The 19,467-nt window shown below is 37.3% G+C and overlaps 1 protein-coding gene across 2 annotated transcripts in view; it reads right to left on the minus strand.

Moving 5' to 3' along the window:
* Nucleotides 1-1,272: 1,272 nt before the first annotated feature.
* The window catches only part of GKAP1 (G kinase anchoring protein 1), a 29,763-nt gene continuing 11,568 nt past the window's right edge, over nucleotides 1,273-19,467 (minus strand). For both annotated transcript variants that reach the window (XM_059833813.1, XM_059833814.1), the window contains exons 4-12: nucleotides 11,779-11,856; nucleotides 10,042-10,171; nucleotides 8,968-8,990; nucleotides 8,358-8,510; nucleotides 7,856-7,957; nucleotides 5,810-5,873; nucleotides 4,239-4,309; nucleotides 3,390-3,467; nucleotides 1,273-1,576 (exon numbers count right to left, since the gene is read on the minus strand). In XM_059833813.1, the coding sequence (XP_059689796.1) occupies nucleotides 1,529-1,576; nucleotides 3,390-3,467; nucleotides 4,239-4,309; nucleotides 5,810-5,873; nucleotides 7,856-7,957; nucleotides 8,358-8,510; nucleotides 8,968-8,990; nucleotides 10,042-10,171; nucleotides 11,779-11,856 (747 nt within the window). In that variant the 3' untranslated portion in view covers nucleotides 1,273-1,528. The remainder of the gene's footprint in view (nucleotides 1,577-3,389; nucleotides 3,468-4,238; nucleotides 4,310-5,809; nucleotides 5,874-7,855; nucleotides 7,958-8,357; nucleotides 8,511-8,967; nucleotides 8,991-10,041; nucleotides 10,172-11,778; nucleotides 11,857-19,467) is intronic.

The following is a 19,467-nucleotide window of genomic DNA, read 5'->3' on the forward strand; positions in this document are numbered from 1 at the left end:
GCACAAACAGTTCTGCATTTTTATAGCCATATTGCATTCACTGACAGTTAACATGGGACAAAAAAAAAGTTTGAGCTTTGTCTCTTAGCTCAAGAGGAATTGTTTATTACTAGGCAAGCTCTGAAGAATGACATAGGGCACTTTTCAAATATAAAAGGTAGGGAAGCTCTTTTACATGGCAGTTTCACATGTCAGCTTCTACATTTTGCAGCTGAAACCCATGTACATATGAAAAGGATACAGATAATAGAATCTTAGAATCAAAGTAGCGGTTTGGGGCGGAAAGGACCTTTCAAAGATCATCTAAGTCCACCCCTCTGCCATGAGCATCTTCAACTAGATCAGGTTGCTGAAAGCCCCATCCAACCTGACCTTGAACACCTCCAGGAATGGGGCATCCATAACTTCTCTGGGCAACCTGTTCCAGTGTCTCACTACCCTCATTGTAAAAAATTTCTTCCTTACGTCCAATCTAAATCTGCCCTCTTTCAGTTTAAAACCATTACACCTTGTCCTGTCACAACAGGCCCTGCTAAAAAGCTTCTCTTTCTTATAAGCCCCCTTGGTATACTGGAAGACTGCAAGAAGGTCTCCCCAGAGCCTTCTCTTCTCCAGGCTGAACAACCCCAACTCTTTCAGCCTTTCCTCATAGAAGAGGTGTTCCATCCCTCTGATCATTTTTGTGGCCCTCCTCTGGACCTGCTTCCAACAGGTCCATGTCTTTCCTGTACTGAGGACTCCAGAGCTGGATGCAGTACTCCAGGTGGGGTCTCACGAGAGTGGAGGAGAGGGGCAGAATAACCTCCCTTGATCTGTTGGCCATGCTTCTTTTTATGTAGCCCAGGATACGATTGGCTTTCTGGGCTGCGAGTGCACATTGCCAGCTCATGTCTAATTTTTCATCCACCAGTATCCCCAAGTCCTTCTCTGCAGGGCTGCTCCCAATCCCTTCATCCCTCAGCCTTTATTGATACCAGGGGTTGCCCCGACCCAGGTGCAGGACCTTGCACTTGGCCTTGTTGAACCTCGTGATGTCCTATACAGGGAGGGGAAATAATGACTGTTGACTTTTTTTTTTTTTAAACAGCTCTGGATTCAGCAACAGCAAGATGCTTTTGCATGAGCTGTCTCATTTTCAGTTTTGATTTGGTGAAACTTGACCATTTGCATACTACTGCATTTGGATCTTGACAGTCATTAAATTAAGTCTTCTTAATTGAGAAATTCTGTGAAAGCAAGAATTCAAACACAGAAATGGAAGAGTAAATTTTATTGAATGATGAAAAACTAATGGCATTACAGTTAGTTTCAGCTTTGCTGGAATACTAGTTTTCTAATTTTTCTGTAGCAGAAAGTGCAACAAATTAATAACAAATTAATTATTCAGACTGTTAAACAAACTAGTAATTGTTAATTTATCTTCAAAAGCTGCGTAGTTGAGCAGTTGTGCAACAAATATATAAATTTTTGCAAAACCCTGAAAAAAGATTTGATTTTTTTTTTGCTTTGAATCTGGTGGCAGAGAAGATCACCTGCACTGGTCAGATTCTGAGTGCCTTTTCCCTTTTTTCCCACTCTGTAAGAATTAAAACAAATGTTTAGTTAATATACTAGACATGACACTTTAATATACAAAGTAAATGCAGATATAAAGAACTATAAATTAACACGAAAAAACCTCAGGAGTTAAGTTGCATACTTCTGTTAAATTATACAACTATTATGGGCCGCAAACTCATCTGAACACGAAATATTGTTATATAAATCAAAACAGTAAAAGCACTTATAGGATACATAACTGAGATGTTAACATCTAGGGATAGAAACACACTGGTTTACTGCTTTTTTTTGTTGTTGGTTTTTATTTCTTTGTTTTTATCCACAGATTTTGGTTACTTTATTTTGAAAGGCATCCTTATGTTTCAAAGCACTATTCCATAAAAATAGTGGGTCTTATGTTATCACAGACAATGCCACAAAAAGTAGTAATGTAAGAGGGGTTGTCCTGGTCAGCCTGCAAGATTATAGGAGAGAATAATAAAAGCAGAAATAACAATCCCTGCAAGGCAGATTGGGGGGGGGGGGGCATGTGGCACGGGGTGGTAAGGTGAAAAAGAGCAACAAAATAGGTGACTTTGAAGTAATTTCTGAGCATATAACAAAGACCATTTTTTCTATTTTTTTTACTGTTATTCTCTTAATCTTTTTTATTACAATTAACCACAAGATAAATTTATCTTATTCACAAATTTCTATTTACAGAGAAAAATACTTAACATTAGCAAAGGCATGGATGGGAGGGGAAAACAAACAAAGTCTGAAGTTTTAAGTCAGAGCAGTGATGTCAATTAATTCGATAAGAGATCTACTTTAGTTTTAATTAGTGGTATGGGCACTCGGCTTGTCTGTAAGGGCCTGAACAAGCATATATATTTGTCAACTGTTGCAAGACAATTTTAAGAAGGAACTTGCTCACTTGCGGTAAAGTGACAAGGAGAAAAAGACAACAGAAAGACGAGATTATGTACAGACCCCATGTAATACTAGCCAAAGAATTTGATGTAATCAGAAAAGATTTGTTGCTTCAGAAAGAGTAATTACGGCTTAATGAGCCAGTTTTCACAAAATTACAGTATTCCAACACAATGTGCTGCAACTTGAAATAGGATAGCTTGCCAAAGACTGCATGGCTACCTTAGAAGTTTCCGTTATATACTACAGGCTCCCCTTGTAACCTATGCAAAAGGTCACAGTCAAAACAAACAAACAAAACACCCACCAAAAACAAACCCCCCCCAAATGTGTCAAGTCATGCGCAAGTACAAATCCATATTCACAAAAACTGCCACTCTTCAAAAAAAGTCAGAATGTTAAGCAGCATACTCTTCATGCAAAAGTTAACTGAAATTTACTAACATGGGGTGCATTAGCAGCCAAGTTGAACAAAACAGCATATGCACAGTCAGCAAGATACTGATCTTATCACTCATATTTCAACACAACTTGCTGTGAATCTCCTACAATGATTTGTCTAGAGACAGGACTAAGATACAGAACCAAAGAAAGAATGTGGCAAAAAAAGCCATGAAGTCTATAGGTAGTCCAGTTACACACAGTTAGATATAGACAGTGAAACCAACTTGTTGCTTTAAGTATGTTTATTGACTAGCATACTTCAAGAAATTTTAAAGTACTCAACAGTGGTAGACTTCAACTTACCAAAACCGTGCTTTAGTTTTGCTACTGTTTTTTTTCCTACAATATGAACTGCTATTTTTTTTTTTTAACAGGAAAAATTAGAGCTAATAGGTCAGTTCAGAGCACATAACCTCATTATAGTCTCAGCTATATCAAGAACAGGTAAGCTTACAAACACAGAAAATAACTACCTGATATTTTGTTAATTCTGCCTGCAGTAGTTTCACTTTGGATCTTTCTTGCTCTAATGCAGCATGAAGTACAGTTACCTAAAAAAATACAGAATATGAATTTATAAAATATCCTTATATAAAATATTCTTTAATGACTTTAATGACTTTTATTTCCCAAGCAACATTTACTAGTTTACCTGTATAATGATATAGAAAAGCTATAAAGGTAGAAACTCTTCTGATTTTTGGACTCTGCATTAGCTTATTCCATAAAACACTTAACTGGTGTAGTATTATGCAACACAGGTAAGCTTACTACATTACCCTCAAAAAAATAGTACTGTGTTGTATGTAAGACATTTGGACAAATCAAGGGCTTAGAACAAACAGTTGCTGTGCAGACCAAAAACTAAGCATAAAAATCTTGCATGCTCTCCACTACAGTGACTTGCCAACTAACATGTCATAAGTAATTGTCTTTGTAAACTTGAGACTAGAAATAAGTAAAAAAACCAAACCAAAACAAAAAGCCACCCAGGAAAGAATCATCTTCTGAAGCACCCTTCTGAGCTTCCTAGCTTGGGTTACCAGAGAATGATATTCCTAAGGTGCTGTTCAGGGCAAAATCATTTCAGGCATGCTGAGGTCTGCTGTCTTTCCAGAAAGAGTTCTAAGTGAGTCATACTGGAGTTTTACATAATACATGTCCTCTGACACATACAGTGCAGGGCTAAGGATGAAATGTAACATTTTTTGCTTCAAATAAGTTTTTGTTTCAGCTTCCTCCCTCCCCCGCCACTAACACTGCTTAAATAAATAGCATCTTTGAAATACCCATGAAATTTACATTTACAAATTCTTGCTTACCTGTACAGTCAATTCATTTTTGATAATTTGAGATTCATCAACCTGTAGTAGTATTTCTGCTTTGTCTTTCACTACAGAGAGAAAGATACAGCATAAGGATTTTTCTAGATTTACAGGTCTTCATCTGCAGCACTGTGACATCGCTTTATTTCAATGTTTTCTTACCTTTAAATGCCGTCTTTGCTAAAAGAACAGTAGATGTTGTAAATCAAGACCAACCACTAGCTACCAGTGCCATTAGCAGCAGCTTGAAAAGTTCCGGAGATTAAACCTCAACCTTGCACTACTTACCCCACACTTAACCTCGTAAGCAGCGTGGATTGTGAACAAAGTCCATCAGAAAACTGAATATTGGCAATGGATCAAGATTTTGGGATCGTAAGTTTCACATAAGAGCTCAGACATAGCTATGGAAACTTCTATTTACTCAAATACAGAGATGTTTAAACTATTTAGCTAGTGTCTGTGAAATGTCTGTTGACAACTTAAAATTCTCAGTATGGAGAAATGAATTATTTTCAAGGCTCAATTCTGCCATGAACTTTCTTCTCCCCAAAATACAAAATACTCAGACTGTAGAAAAAACCCCACAAAATTGCTTGGTTTACAGTATGTTACTTTTCCACAAACAAAGAAAAACCTTCAGAACTACATCTCTTTCCTCTAAAGATGAAAATATTTCATTTTGGCTCAGACACTGACCTGAAGTAATAAAGTTCCAAGTTAAAATTTCCAATTATCAATCACATTATGAACATTTTAACTAGCTTAGACATAGTTTTTGTAAAAATACTTTGAAGAAAAAAAACTGAGCTCTTTTTTAGCTGCAAATATAGCCTGGAGAAAAAACTACATTCAAGAGCTAAATTAAGAAATTGAAAAGTAAAGGCAGTTTTGTAACAAAATCAGTGTGGCTAGCATCACAGACTCAAACAACTTCATCAAGCAAGATTAGGAATATTAAAGCATAACTATGCATAACAAGTATAAAGATACCAGGGTATTTACATATATACGACTGTATTTTTTTTCCCCCCAAACTTTGACAACAAACTCTGACTCATAAAACCTCTGAATAGTATTATAACAGAAGAAAATTAACACACAGCTGCATATATAATCCTGTGGTTTCACTATCCCTGTTCACTGTGTGGCAAAAGACTTGCTTAGGTGTAGAATGATGTTTCCAACAGTTCAAAGCACAGCTTGCAAAGGTGCAAGAACTGAACAGTTTCCTCCAGTGTGTCTAAACAGGTATTTCATGAGATCAGTCCAGAACAGGTAACTGTCACTAGCAAAAGAAAGTCTAACTTAAAGAATCATTGTACCTAAAACCTAATTGAACAGTTTATTTTTCAAAGAATTATCTCAACATGCAACTGATTATTTCATTATATAACAGAAATGCAGTACTGTGTGGCCCACCGAATTCTGTAATTCACTGGAGTTGCTGCAAATTAATAGCTTCTTAGTTCTTTATAGTTGACACTGAGTTAAGTTATTTTTAAAAAGCTCCTTTGAAAGTTCCAAGTTTTTAAAAGAACATTTAAATTTCCTGATAAAGCTCTTACTTTCACCTTCTTGCATCATCTTCAGAAGCTGTGTATTTCTTGCTTTTACTTCTTTATACTTTGCCTGTATTAAAAAGATTGAATTATTACATATATACCCTACTAAAAATAAAGTATTCTATAAACTAAGCATGACTTAAGAGTCAGACTTACAGTTTAAAATGATGACTTCTGCAGAGAATCTAATTATAGAATCACCGAATCATAGCATCATTTAGGTTGGAAAAGACCTTTAAGATCATCTATGTCTTAATTAAACCACTGGCAAAGTAAGGAATACACAACTGGAGAAGTGGATTAACAACTGAGAGTCGAGCAAAAAAGGCAAGCACAAGGCTTACAGCAAGTTAAAATAAGAAAGTTACGTCAGTGCATTTACAGTGCAGGAACCACCACTCAGGTCTGCCTGAAGTATATAGGCCTGTTGCATCAAGGGCTTTGTGGTTTGTCCCTGAAAAATTGCAATTATAATGCACAACAATTATAATGCACTTTCTAGATACAAAGATAATATGAATAGTTTGCTATATTACTTGGCAAATAGGACAAGATCCTGCTGCTCTACAGATTATTTTATTCAGCAGTTATTGTTATTACATTACAGTTCCTTTCCTTTTCAACTCTTTACAGTTTACTACTCAAGAACCTATTTTTGCTGGGTTTTCCAATCAATCCGGTATCACCACACTTTCTTCAGAAGTCAGTCTTAACTGGCCACCAATGTTAGTTCTAGCCATGTATCTTAGCTGTAAATTTATTTTTCCTGCCACAGGTCTCTTCATACAGTTTGTTCTTGTAGGCTCTTGAAAAAAGTTTAATTTCAGACATACTTTTTTTGTAATAAAGAAGCTACTGTCTTCCACTTTGAGTATGACACCAGTCCTTGAGGATAATTAACTTACATTTAAGCCAGACCTTTCATGGCCATATAAAACTGTATTAAGGTCTCTGGACAAGTTCATAAAATTGAACAGCTCTGTCATCATCCATCAACCAACCAGTATTCTAGTGCATTGTGTTTATTCTGTCAAATGCGATCAAGTGCTGATAGTGGTAAGTAAGAATGGACTCCAACTCTAGCAAACAATGAAAACAGCTGTTAACAAAGTTCATGTCTTTATTACTGCGTGTAGAAGTACTTCTTTGAAGCATCACAAAACTCCCAATCTGTCAACCTGCTCAGTCTACTGTAAGCAATGAATAAAACTAGTTATAAAATAATTTAAAATAATTCTATGCTGTTTTACTGTATTTTGTTACAATGCCAGTTCCTCATAGAAATGTTGCCTTTTTTGCTTTAGATGCTACCCAGACAATGCTAACATGGACTGAAAACAGGAAGACAGAGACATTTTCCCTAGCTGCTCTGGTATATAGCAATACCATGTAATTATTCACGAACAAATCTTTTTTTCCTTGTCTGTTTTAGCATATGGTGAATCTGATTTCCAATTTCACTTGTATGTAATAGGAAAAGATATAATAAGATAAAGGACTCCATTCTTGTTACACTGCAGCTTTAAAGGAACTTCTCTTAAACCTGACAAAATAGTCGCTGATTTCTTTAACCACTTCAAATACCAGACTGAATCTACAAAAAATCCCAACAATATGTAGTTCTTAAATGCAAGAAAAAATTAGTAGAATTTAAAAAATAAATAGGTTGGAAAAGACCCAAGAAAGTCCAACTTCGTGCTCAAAGCACAGCTAACTTCCTAAGCAGATCAGATTGCTCAAGATCTTGCTTAGTCTTAAGATTATGTCTTTATTTTTTTGACCATGAAAACAGCAATACTAGAAAACAAGTAGTGACTGATACACCACAAATGAAGTTTATTTCTGGATGCTTTGTCTGGATTCTTTTGATTATTTTTAGATGCTTAACTTACTTACCAAGAAAGACTGCTTCATGTGGAATAATTTGCTCTTGTAAATACATAATCTGTGGACAGTGTAAAGCGTCTCTACAGATTGTCACATTTTAAAATAAATTTATAATAATGTTAAAATTTTGTCTACTATTTGAAGGTATTATCAGCTACATACCTCCCACTGAGTTATTATATTTTTCAGTCGCTCAATTTCTGCATCTTTCTTTTCAAGCTCAAGCTTTAGTCGTTCTGTTTTTCCATCTTTTAAAATACTCTCCTATAAGCAAGAAAACATCACTTCTTAGTAGTTTAGTCATATGAATTTGATTCTTGGGAGCGGCAACTATTTGTTTGTTAGAGAAGAGAATTTTTGATCAAAACTGAAGAGGTATATGTGAATAGATACCAAAAGGATAAGAAAAGCAGTAATAAATATGAGCATTTTCTGTGGAGCAAAAATTATTTCAATCCCAAGTGTTTTGTGTTAAAAAAAAATCAAGTCACTTAAATATCTCTTCAGATAGATAAAAATATTAAAGAATTTAAAAACCCACAACACTGTAAGATTATCATGCTTTTGATTTGTGCTTTCTTCTACTCAGGTGCTCCCTTCTGATCATTGAATAAGCTTCATTAGGCAAACTTCTTCACTTCAGAATGACTGCTGTTTTACATGCCTGCTTGTGTTCATGAGATGTACAGTTATCTGTTTCACTGTAATCAGTGAGCTGGACTCTCCTTTTCTCTCTTTCAAGTATTCTGTGAACATCATCTTCCAGCCTGTTGAAAAATCCTCCGTCATGCAATGAAGACTGGGAAGAGCTCAGTTCCTGTCAAAAATAAGTACTTTAACATATCTTTCTTTTACATATAAGTTAATAATGAGCTAGAAAGCAACTATTCTTCCCTCTAGAAGAGTTTTAATATTTGTGGACTGCACCACACCATAGTAGCATCACAGTACTTTCTTATCTAATTTGCTTCTCTTTTTGTACTACAATTGGTATTTTTTAACATGCTTTTAAATCTGCAAGTTGCATCAAAGACTTTCTGAAAACTAAAGAAGCAAGAGGTAGTTCTAAGAAAGCCAAAACTAAGTACTCAAGATACAAGAACTGCAGACATACATCTCTGTTAAATCTGCATCTGTAAAAATTTTCCAAATAGAAATCAGTCAGTTTCAGAATGTATAAGTGATTGCCACTACAGAAAGTGCCAAAATAATTACCTTCTAAACATAAGAGGTTTTTTTTTTTTTTGTAATAAACTATTTTGAATAAGACTTACCTCATGTTTTTTAGCAAGGTTATCTGAAAAGAATAGAAAAAAAAATGATGTCAGTAAGTTACTCAAATCTTGTACAGCTGGCTATTGAAACAAGACATTTTGGGAAAAACTCCATCTATTGGAGTTCTTCAACATCAACTGTCCTCTCAAAGTCACAATAAAAAAAAGTCATTACTAAAGCATTAGAAGCCAAGATGTATTACATCAATCCCCTGTATTTTCCTCTTCTCCCAGATCTTTTGGCGTGTTTAATCAAAAGTAGCATCCCATATTCATTTGCTTTTGTTAAAGTGGAAGGCAGTGTCTTTGGTACAGACACCTAAGGAATTTGTTGGTTTGTTTCTTTTTAGGTCTATTTAGGCTTTTATAGCACGTATCTCACTGTATACCTGAATGCCTTCCATGCCTTCCAGATTGCTGGGCTTTCAATCTTTTTCCTCTATTCAGATTATTTGGAAATAATGTGTTTAATAAATACTGTAGATTTAGATAAAAACATCCTTAAAAGAAGACGCTTAGAAAACAAATGCTTTCTTCCTTTTCTAGCATCTACCTTGATTTCTACACTGAAATTCAGAATCTCTGCTCTACAGACACAGATGAAAGAATTTAAAACATATAAATAATGCATATAGTGAGCATAAGTTACTTCAGTATTTACTCATCTTAATAAAGGCCAGTATCATGAAGAAAGGCAAACAATGACTTGCTATTAGCCACGAAACAGAGAAAGCCAGTTGCCTGAGGAGTGCAAAATTAGTAAAACAAGAAAACCCACTTAGATTTAAAAAAAAAAGTCACACTAAGAGTGTTTGAGTCCACCACCCACCCCAGGGATACTACATGCAATTATGTTTTCCTTAACCTCTTCTTTTTTTTCCTGCTACTCTAACTAGCCCATTATTATATAATGAGCACTTAGCTTTCAGACTTGGTAGGACACACTAACTGTAACTCATTTAGTGTTTGTTTAAACACAGTATTAATGAACAGAGACAGAAGGGCATTTTGCTGTTAGCACACACACTATGAAAATTCCAAGTAGAGCAGCTCATATGGTATGATAAGGCATACCTATATTACTGTCTGACTGAAAGTCTTTCAGAGACACAGTGAGACGTTTGTCTTTTCCTTGCTGGTTCTTTTTCTCTTTCTTATTCACAGACTTTGACTGAGGTGAAGTATTTTCAACGTTTTCATATTCCTAGAAGAATAAAGTCCCACTGCTATAATTTTCTTCAATACCCAAATATTTTTTCCTGAAGCTTTATAAAGGAAAAAAAATAGTGGTAATATACTGAAGGAGATTTTAGCCTGAACAGTAATTTGCAGGCTTCAGATTGGTTTAAAGAGTGCAAAACACATCAGCAATTAAGCATCGATTCTGTTCTCTGAAGTAGAGCATTGCTTTTCACTAAACAGCAAATGAACTATCAGCCTCATACTTCCACTTCCACAATCACCTACATCAAATTTTATCCAGAAACTCATAAACTGAGAACACATGGTAGTCAAATGCAGGAAGGCAGAGTGCTACACAATGCAGGTTAGTACTTTCTTTAAAAAACAGAGGTCTACTGCACCTTCTTTTTATTCTCAAAATACGCTTACTCATTCTGTAGAAGTCAGAGAGCTATTAGTGTGCAGCAATGGTCTACAAATTGACCTTACACCTATTGAAATCAGACAGCCTGGTACATGATAGCCACTTGAACTCGAGTCCCACCTCCCCACACATCTATATTAACATTCATAGCAAATTATCAATGTCCCAGTTCTTTAAAAATAATCTTAAATACTAATTAATTATTTTAATTAAGATTATTTTATATCTTAAATGTTAAATAATCTTAAGAAAAAAAGTGTTATATAGAAAGCAAAGATGGAAATGGAGTGCTTCTCTTTCCATAGAAAGAAGATTTGTTCAGCATACTCACGTACTGTATATATTTTAAATTATTCAGAGGTAATTCTCAAAAAGTCTGCAAATGATGCTATGCTACTATGCCTGAGGATTGTCTTCACTTTAAAAAAGAACTTTTAGTATGCAAGTTAAAAATTTATCCTTGGTTTTCAAGAACTATGGTACTCTCCCCCTCAAAAACCTGAAGTATTGTACAGAGATATTGGCACAAAAATGCATGTGCAATTTTAATTTCTTTATGACGTGTAATTATATTTAAATTTACATATTTTCATAACATTACTTTGGCTCCTGATTTATTGCAAATAAGCAGCAACTTCCTCTTAGAAATAAAAATTTCATCTAAGCATACTTTTTCAGAACGATTTGTCAGTGTTCCATAAGAACCACTCAGAAAACAGCATCCTGACCAGCTAAGAAAATGTGTACAGCTTGTAAGAACTAAAATATTTACACTCAAAACAGAGAAAAGATGTTAGCAAAAATGCAAATGATTCAACCATAACTAACACTTTAAGGCCTAAGGAGAAGTCAGTGCTTTGATTCTCTTACTCTTCAAGTGTGCTGGATTTTTTCTGAAGGAGGTCAGGATCTCTTGTTGTACTCTTAAAAAAATTCAGCGCATTTATATGCCAGAAAATTGAAAAAGTAAAAGTAATTTTCCACCTTTACAGGCCAATTAAAAACACAAAACAAATCCTACAACTAATACTATTATATATGGTTTCTTTCAACCACAATACTTCTCTGAACTCTTAAGCATCTGAACAGTGGAAGCAAACAATTTACAGCAAGAAAATGGTACTTCTAGGTTTTTTGCTTTACTTTTTTAAAATTCAAGTCTCAAACTTGTACAGCTTTTACATTAGGATGAATCCTGCAAATACCTTTTTGTGCTCTTCATACTCCAGTTTGCTTAGCAGCAATGCTTTTTCAAGATCAGCTTCAAACATTTCAGATGTCAGCTGAAGAAATAAAATAAACATATTTCATGTGACTACATTGTTAAAAAAAGCAGACAAAACCACTAAGATGCTAAGATTTCAGTTTCAATACACATATCATTACAATTGGCAAAAAAGCTACGTTTCACTGATGTGACATACGGCATTATTAACAGCTAGTATATCTTTTTGTACCATAAGTAATAAAATATCTTGCTTCAGGAAACTTTGTGATGGATGTAAGCATACAATAAGTTGTGCACATCTTTATGTAATACAGTCACCATCTTGATGATTTGTTTACATGAGATTTCTTTAAAATAGTTTTTATTTTTAGTCCGAAACATGAAAACCAAAAGATGTCAAAGGATGAAAATGGTCATTGCAGACCACCAGAAAATCTAAGTGCTCATCCATGGCATAGAAAAGATTAGATTAAGTGCGCTTTATTTTTTTCTTCAAAGGAGAGCAGAACTAAAAATTTGAATTATTTCAAGATGTTTTCTCTTTCCTTTCTGAGGAAAGGAAGTAAGTGAGTCTTCTTGGGAGACGCAAAGAAAATCTGAAGCTTTCTAGGTGTGAGCTATTAAGAAAAACATCTAGGAACAACACAACAGGAATGAAGAATAGGATATCTCTTTTTTCTTGGGTTATAGGAAGATAGGAAAGTGCAGGGAAGTCCAGCTCCTGCTGCATAGAAGGTTGAAGGACTGAATTGAGAAGACCAGTACCAGCAACAGCTCAATGGACACAAGAGATTTACCTAGAGGATATAGATGCTATAGTCAAGGTAGATAGTGGATAATCTAAATGTATAAACAACTAATAACCTATGTTACTGTTTACAGCAAAGTTAACCAAGGTTAAGTTGTTCTGAATGCAAAACTCTGTTCCTTTGAGGTCTACTGTCGTAAGGAATCACTACAGTCCCCTGTGTGATGTTCTGCCAAATGGAAGCCTTATTCTTCATCGTAGCGCTCTCCTTTTCATGCCCTTAACTGAAATATTAATTAGTAAAAATAATTACTTTAACCATCATTTTGCTGTTCTTTGATTTTCAAATTGAGGTCCTTTTCATTCATTCCAGAATAAACTACAATAGCTGTTAAAGTGAATAAATTACTTAAGTGGTCTTAACATACTTTGCTCAAACTGGGCTGCGTGACATACACTAGCTTTTTTGTCTATAGGAACCACGTTCTAAAAAAACCTTAAAAGTTCTCATATGCTTTACATATGCCTAAAAGTGATTTATTATATGGTGGGTGTAAAAGCACACACATGCTTCCTAATCGTTTGTTTAACAATTCATATGATCAGTCTCGCATAAGAGAAAACCAAAGAGCGGCTTCTAGTTTTTACCACAGTAAACCAGCCCTTTTTGAGTGGTTATTTGAAACACAGTAGAACAGCGCTCTCAGCATAAATCGCTACAAGATTTCACATAGACTGCGGGGTGCTGTCATTCCTAGCTTTGCGTTTGGTTTGTGGTTCAAGCTCAGCATCGACTGACTGCACTGGGCCTCATTGGTAAGGTTTTTCTAGCAGGGGAGGTGGAGAAGGGCCACGGACCCCCCGCGGCAGCCAGGCTGGAGGTGCCTCAGAACCCCGAAAGGCTGCATGCACGAGCAACAAGTGGCAGGGCGGGAGCGGGGTGGCTGCCCGAGTGGCGGCCGGCAGGGACATCCTTCACCAGAGCGCTACCGGTGGAGGGACCCCCGCAAATACAAGGGACCCCCATCTCTTGCGCTGCCTGCAGCGAGGGCACTGGGGAGCGAAGGGGGGGGAGGAGGGCTTTTGCAGCGGCAAGGGGTGGTTTTTTCCCTTAAGCATTTGTTGTCTTTCAGTATCAGAATCAGTAATTAGAGGTTTGATAACTGTCAGTAAATAAAGTTGACTGAAATTCCCCAAAAATCAATGAACAGGTTTTGCCCACAACTGTTGAATCCCGTCTGACAATAATAGTTATGTAACAAAAATTAGGACTTGTAGTCCGCTACACTGAAAAACTCAACATGAAAATAATGAAAAAGGAGAGCAGAGGGATTAAAAAAACCAGACTACCAAAAAGAGAACAATTAACATACATAAATAAGGTAAACTCAGAAGAAAGATGAACTTAGGATTTTTATCTTTTTGTGTCTGAAAGTGCTAATTTAGCACACAAGCACCTAAAGCATTATCAAGCATTAGTAGTACCACAATATTGTTATAACTATTAAACAACTGCACAAAAATTGCATTATGGGATCTCTAGTACAACAATAACCCTATCATAATTTGCTTACCTAGCAGTCATTAAATTCAGGCCAAGACTGAGTGTTTGAAGCTGGCTATACAAAGGTTGCTACTTCTAAGCAGCAGCTGGGTTGAGCGCTTTAGACCTGAATATTCTTACAGCCAGTCATCTCCCCCATAGTTAACCAAGCACCTTCAGTCCTGCTTCTATGCACAGCACGACTGTCTCAGGGTAGTTAGCTATAGGCTCACTACCACTTAAACCTACCCAGAAATCTAAAAACTGCGGGTTCCTTTGCTTAGGTACTGGGAGTGCACATCCAATGGGCAAGCTCTGGAGTACACCCAGTAGTTGTAAGAAATTGAGATCCATGCACAAAGCTCTTACAGTGATTCTCTTAAAAGCTTTGCTGAAGAAAGACCATGCTATTCACATAATAGCTCCATAGTTAAGACAAATGGTGACAAGCCTTTAAGAGGAAAGTGCCAGGCAGTATGGTAATTTGGAGGGTAAATATGAAAAGAGGGACTCTTCATGAACTGGGAGATGCTCTTTGTGGAGCTGACCTCTGTGGAAGCAGGGAAACACTGTTTCTCACCCAATGCTGAATATTGCCATCCCTTGCAGTGTACCATTTAAAACATACCTCTTTGTCATCAATATTGTATTACCGGACAAGGGAAACTACAGAACTGAGAGGCTAGGATTTCATGCCTTCTGAATCTGAAGAATTCAAACTCATGTCCCTCCTCTCAGATGATCATGTGCCAGTTGCAGTTTGAACCTTCCTGCCAATCATTTTCTCCAACTCAGAGAAGAGATGCTTTTATTGAATCTTATGATACAGTCATCACGACTTTATGAAAAAACAACACAGGGACAGCAGAACAGTTCAAAGCACTGATCAACATTTGATACAACCTTGACTAAATAAGGTATTCTGTCAAACAAACCTTTCAAAAAAAATTTGTCATAGATGTGGAATAATGACATTTTGTTTGGGAATTCTGCATTCTCAAGTCTGCTGAACCCACTCTGCAGCTGTTCCTCTGTCTTTCCCATAACAAAACTCAGACTTTTCATAAGCTTCCAACACTTCTCATATTCATCTCAAAAGAATACCTTACCTCTTCTTCTTATTACAGGGACCTCCTGTAAGTTGTAACTACTATCTCTTGATAATTTTAAGAGTGGTGCTGTTGTGGGCTTCAAGACAGTAACTGATTCTTCCTTTAATACATACCACACCAACATAAGCATGGCTTCTCTCTCTTTCCTATACCTTTTTTCTCTGTATCTGCCTTTAATATAACAACTTGTTCTTAAAAAGCTATACACAGACCCTATCAAGTTTATATTCCTAAAGTGGTGGTAATGATATAAGCCAGTACATGAGCAACAGCTGATAACGACTTTAACACACTCCACAGGAGGCTTCATTCTCTGTCAGAACTCAAGATTCAATAGGCTGAGAGGAGCAGGACCTCACTGCTAAATGGCTAAGACACATGACTTGGCTAGGGTAATCCCTGCATGCACATGTGTACCATGCAACATCCCCCAATAAAACCACGGCAGCTTCAGTGGGATGGAAGGGTGCAGATGTAAATCTCTCCGCAGTCATGCTTTTGGTACAGCCATAGGAAGGGAAAGCGAAAAGCTTGGAGCTTGAACATTCCAAATTTTATTTCAAGTCACTTAACAATTAAACTACACACAAGCTAGACAAATGCCTGCCCCACGTCCTCTAGGGTTGTTTACAGAATACGAACGAATGGGGCAAGTTTTGAACAAGTGTGAGGAAAAACTCCCTGCCGCTCTCGGTAATGTATCAGTTCTGAGTCCCTGTGCTCAGATTGACTAGACAGGTTACTGCACAGATTTGCCTTTTCAGACTTACTCCAAAGCATATGCTTTTTTTTTCCCCACTCATTACTATGCTCAAAGCATCAAGTCTCTAACACTTTCACCTTGCATCTGTAACCAAATTTACCCTAAGATCACAATTCTTTAAATCAGAGTTATCCATGGAGTCTTCAAATTATAGTCTTACAGAACATAACAAATAATAATTTAATGGATGTAATACACAAACGCTGTAACTCATTACTTCAAAACAGTAACACTGAATGCATATCCTGAAATGGAACTGTTAAGACAATTTGGGCAACAAGATTACAGACAACAGAACAAGTTATTACTGAAACTGTTGGTGATAATATCAAGTAGAAATAATAAAGCATAGCTGTGGATATTGAAGGCTCATGGTTCTTTGCATGACACTGGCCTTTACTTACTAATTTTTATTTCAGGGTCACAAGTCCTCTACTGCCTTGTTAGTAGGCTACTGCGGAAATCAGTGGGGACTCACAGGCTTTTAGTAATTCTCCTTAAGAGCCTAAAAATGCATACACTATAATTAAACTAAATTCCTCACCATTTTCGCTTGTATCCTTTTTTCCCCTCATATAAGAAAAAAACAAGCTAATTCAATGCCTGCCAGTGCTGTAATACATTGGTGTCATCTACAAAGAGTGAAATAACAGTTTTAAAAGGAATCTTATTGATTATGCATATTTTATTGAGAATATCCTAACAAGATATGCAATGCACTCCATGTTATATACTTCGAGCTATGGCAAACATTTTGATTGTTGTTTTAAGACAGGAATCACAAGTAGTAATTTCTTTTTCCACCCATCAGATTCCAATATTCACATTTGTAAGAGTTTCTGGATAAAGGTAAAAGTAAGTTTAAAGCAGTTTGGGCAACTGTTTGGCACTTTGAGGTCTAAAACCCAATGCTTTAAACCATTTATGAACTAAAAAAGTTCACTGTAACCTCTACGGTTGTCTCAAAACCTGTAATGTCAAAGTCATGCCAATAACTTGAAACAAAGTTTAATTATTTCATATTTACACAATATCAACACTGCAATCTAACAGTGATCATGCCAGTGTCAACCATTTCACAAAAGGTTTAGTGTAGCAAAAGAAAAGTTAACACAGGATTTGTTGGAAAAATATTCACAGTCTACACTGTACTTCCATTCTTTATGCTCAGTCCACCGTGACCACAAAAAGCTGTTCAAAATGTAACTGTGGTGCCAAACAGTCTATTCTTCAACTTCAAGAACTGTGACAGCATTTGGCTATTCCTTTTTCTCATACAAATGGGACAGGGATGTCTTTAGAACTGTAACTATCATATAGGACAATTATGGTAATTGCTCTAAAGTTATTTTTAAAATAAAAGAATCCCAAGGTAGCTTCACAGGCTATATGTCTGTAAGATAAAAATTAATAAGAATAGATTGTTTATAACTGAGTTTACTTTGTCTATTTCACAACCCAGTAATTAGACTATAAAATTCTTTTTTACCTGAAATTTCTTCGTACTACACAGCATAGAAAACCTGCAAGTACTGAACAAAGCAAATCTGTACCTTAAAAAGTAATTCTGAAGTTAATTAGCTCTGGAAATTTTCAAGAGGATTATTAGATAATTACTCTACCGCTAGGACAACCATCTAGAAGCCTGCAAAGTATAAGAACATGGCTATACTCTGTTTAAGGAGGCACCTACACCAAAGCATTAGCAACATACAAAAACATCAAGGACAGTATCCAAGTCTCAGTCTTTCATCAATATGGCTTTCAGTAATGTGTCTTAATTAGAACCAGAAGCAGTTAAATACCATCTTTTTGGTGAAACATAAGTTGAAAATTTCTTTCTAAAAGAAAATAACATCCTAGTAGACGGCAATATAGAATTTCAACAGCTTCATGAAACACTTTTTCACCCCAGTTGGTGTCACTTATTAGCAATTTGCCTTGAAAAAGTTTGTGCAAAGCTAGATCTCTGAAGGGCATCTTCAAGCATAACAGGACAGCCCAAAATATCATCCACAGTGAATGAGTGCATAGCAGACAGCTATTTAACGGGAATCTAGAAAAAAGCGTACCAAAACATTTCTTTAAGCACCGGACTAAACACATGCACTACAACAAATTATTTGTCCATCTAGAGGGACTTCAGAGAGCTGGGGAGACTGGTTGAGGGATCGGGAACACAGGTGGTGTTTTCCTCAATCCCTTCAGTGGCGTGGAAGAAGGCTGAAAGGAACAGGAAAGCCAACCTGGTCAACGCGTGGCTCAGAGGCTGGTGCCGTCGGAGCAATTTTGGTTTTTTTGACCATGGGGTGGTCGACGCAGCCCCGGGCCTGCTGAGTGCAGATGGAGTTCAACTACCCCCAAGGGGGAAAAGGATCCTCGCTTATGAGTTGGTGAGCCTCATCGAGAGGGCTTTAAACTAGATTTGAAGGGGGAAGGGCATGAAATCAGGCTACCTAGAGATGAGCCTAGGGGTGATGTGCCGATGTTGGGGGCGAAATCGATAGCCCAGCTCAAGTGCATCTACTCCAATGCACGCAGCATGGGCAGCAAACAGGAGGAGCTGGAAGCCGTTGTGCAGCAGGACAGCTATGACGTGGTCGCCATCACAGAAACATGGTGGGACGACTCACATGGCTGGAGTGCTGCGATGGAGGGCTATAAGCTCTTCAGGAGGGATAGGCAAGGAAGGAGAGGCGGTGGGGTGGCTCTGTATGTTAGGGAGTGTTTTGACTGTATAGAGCTCAACGACTGTGACGACAGGGTTGAATGCTTATGGGTGAGGATGAGGGGGAAGGCCAACAAGGTGGATATCATGGTGGGGGTCTGTTAGAGACCACCCAACCAGGACAAAGAAGCCGACGACGCGTTCTTCAAGTGCCTGGCAGAAGTCTCACAGTCGCAAGCCCTTGTTCTTGTGGGGGACTTCAACTTACCAGACGTCTGCTGGAAATATAACACAGCCGAGAGAAAACAGTCCCGGAGGTTCCTGGAGTGTATGAAAGATAACTTCCTGATAACTTCCTGGTAAAGGAGCCTACCAGGGGAGGTGCCCTGCTTGACCTGCTGTTTACAAACAGAGAGGGTCTGGTGGGAGAAGTGAAGGTCGGAGGCCTTCTTGGGCTTAGTGACCATGAAATGATAGAATTCTCAATTCTTGGCCAAGTAAGGAGGGGGGTCAGCAATACCACTACAATGGAATTCCAGAGGGCAGACTTCAGCCTGTTCAGGACACTGGTTGAGAGGGTCCCTTGGGAGACAGTCCTGAAGGGCAAAGGGGCCCAGGAAGGCTGGACCTTCTTCAAGAAGGAAATCTTGAAGGCGCAGGAGCAGGCCCCACGGGCCGTAAGAAGAGCCGGCGGGGAAGACGACCGGCCTGGCTGAATGATGAGCTTTTGCTGAGACTCGGGGGGAAAAAAGTAGAATTTATCACCTTTGGAAGAAGGGGCAGGCAACTGAAGAAGAGTACAAGGACCTCGTTAGGTCATGCAGAGAGGGAA

This window comes from Gavia stellata, chromosome Z (genome assembly GCF_030936135.1).
Source record: "Gavia stellata isolate bGavSte3 chromosome Z, bGavSte3.hap2, whole genome shotgun sequence".
Taxonomy (NCBI): domain Eukaryota; kingdom Metazoa; phylum Chordata; class Aves; order Gaviiformes; family Gaviidae; genus Gavia; species Gavia stellata.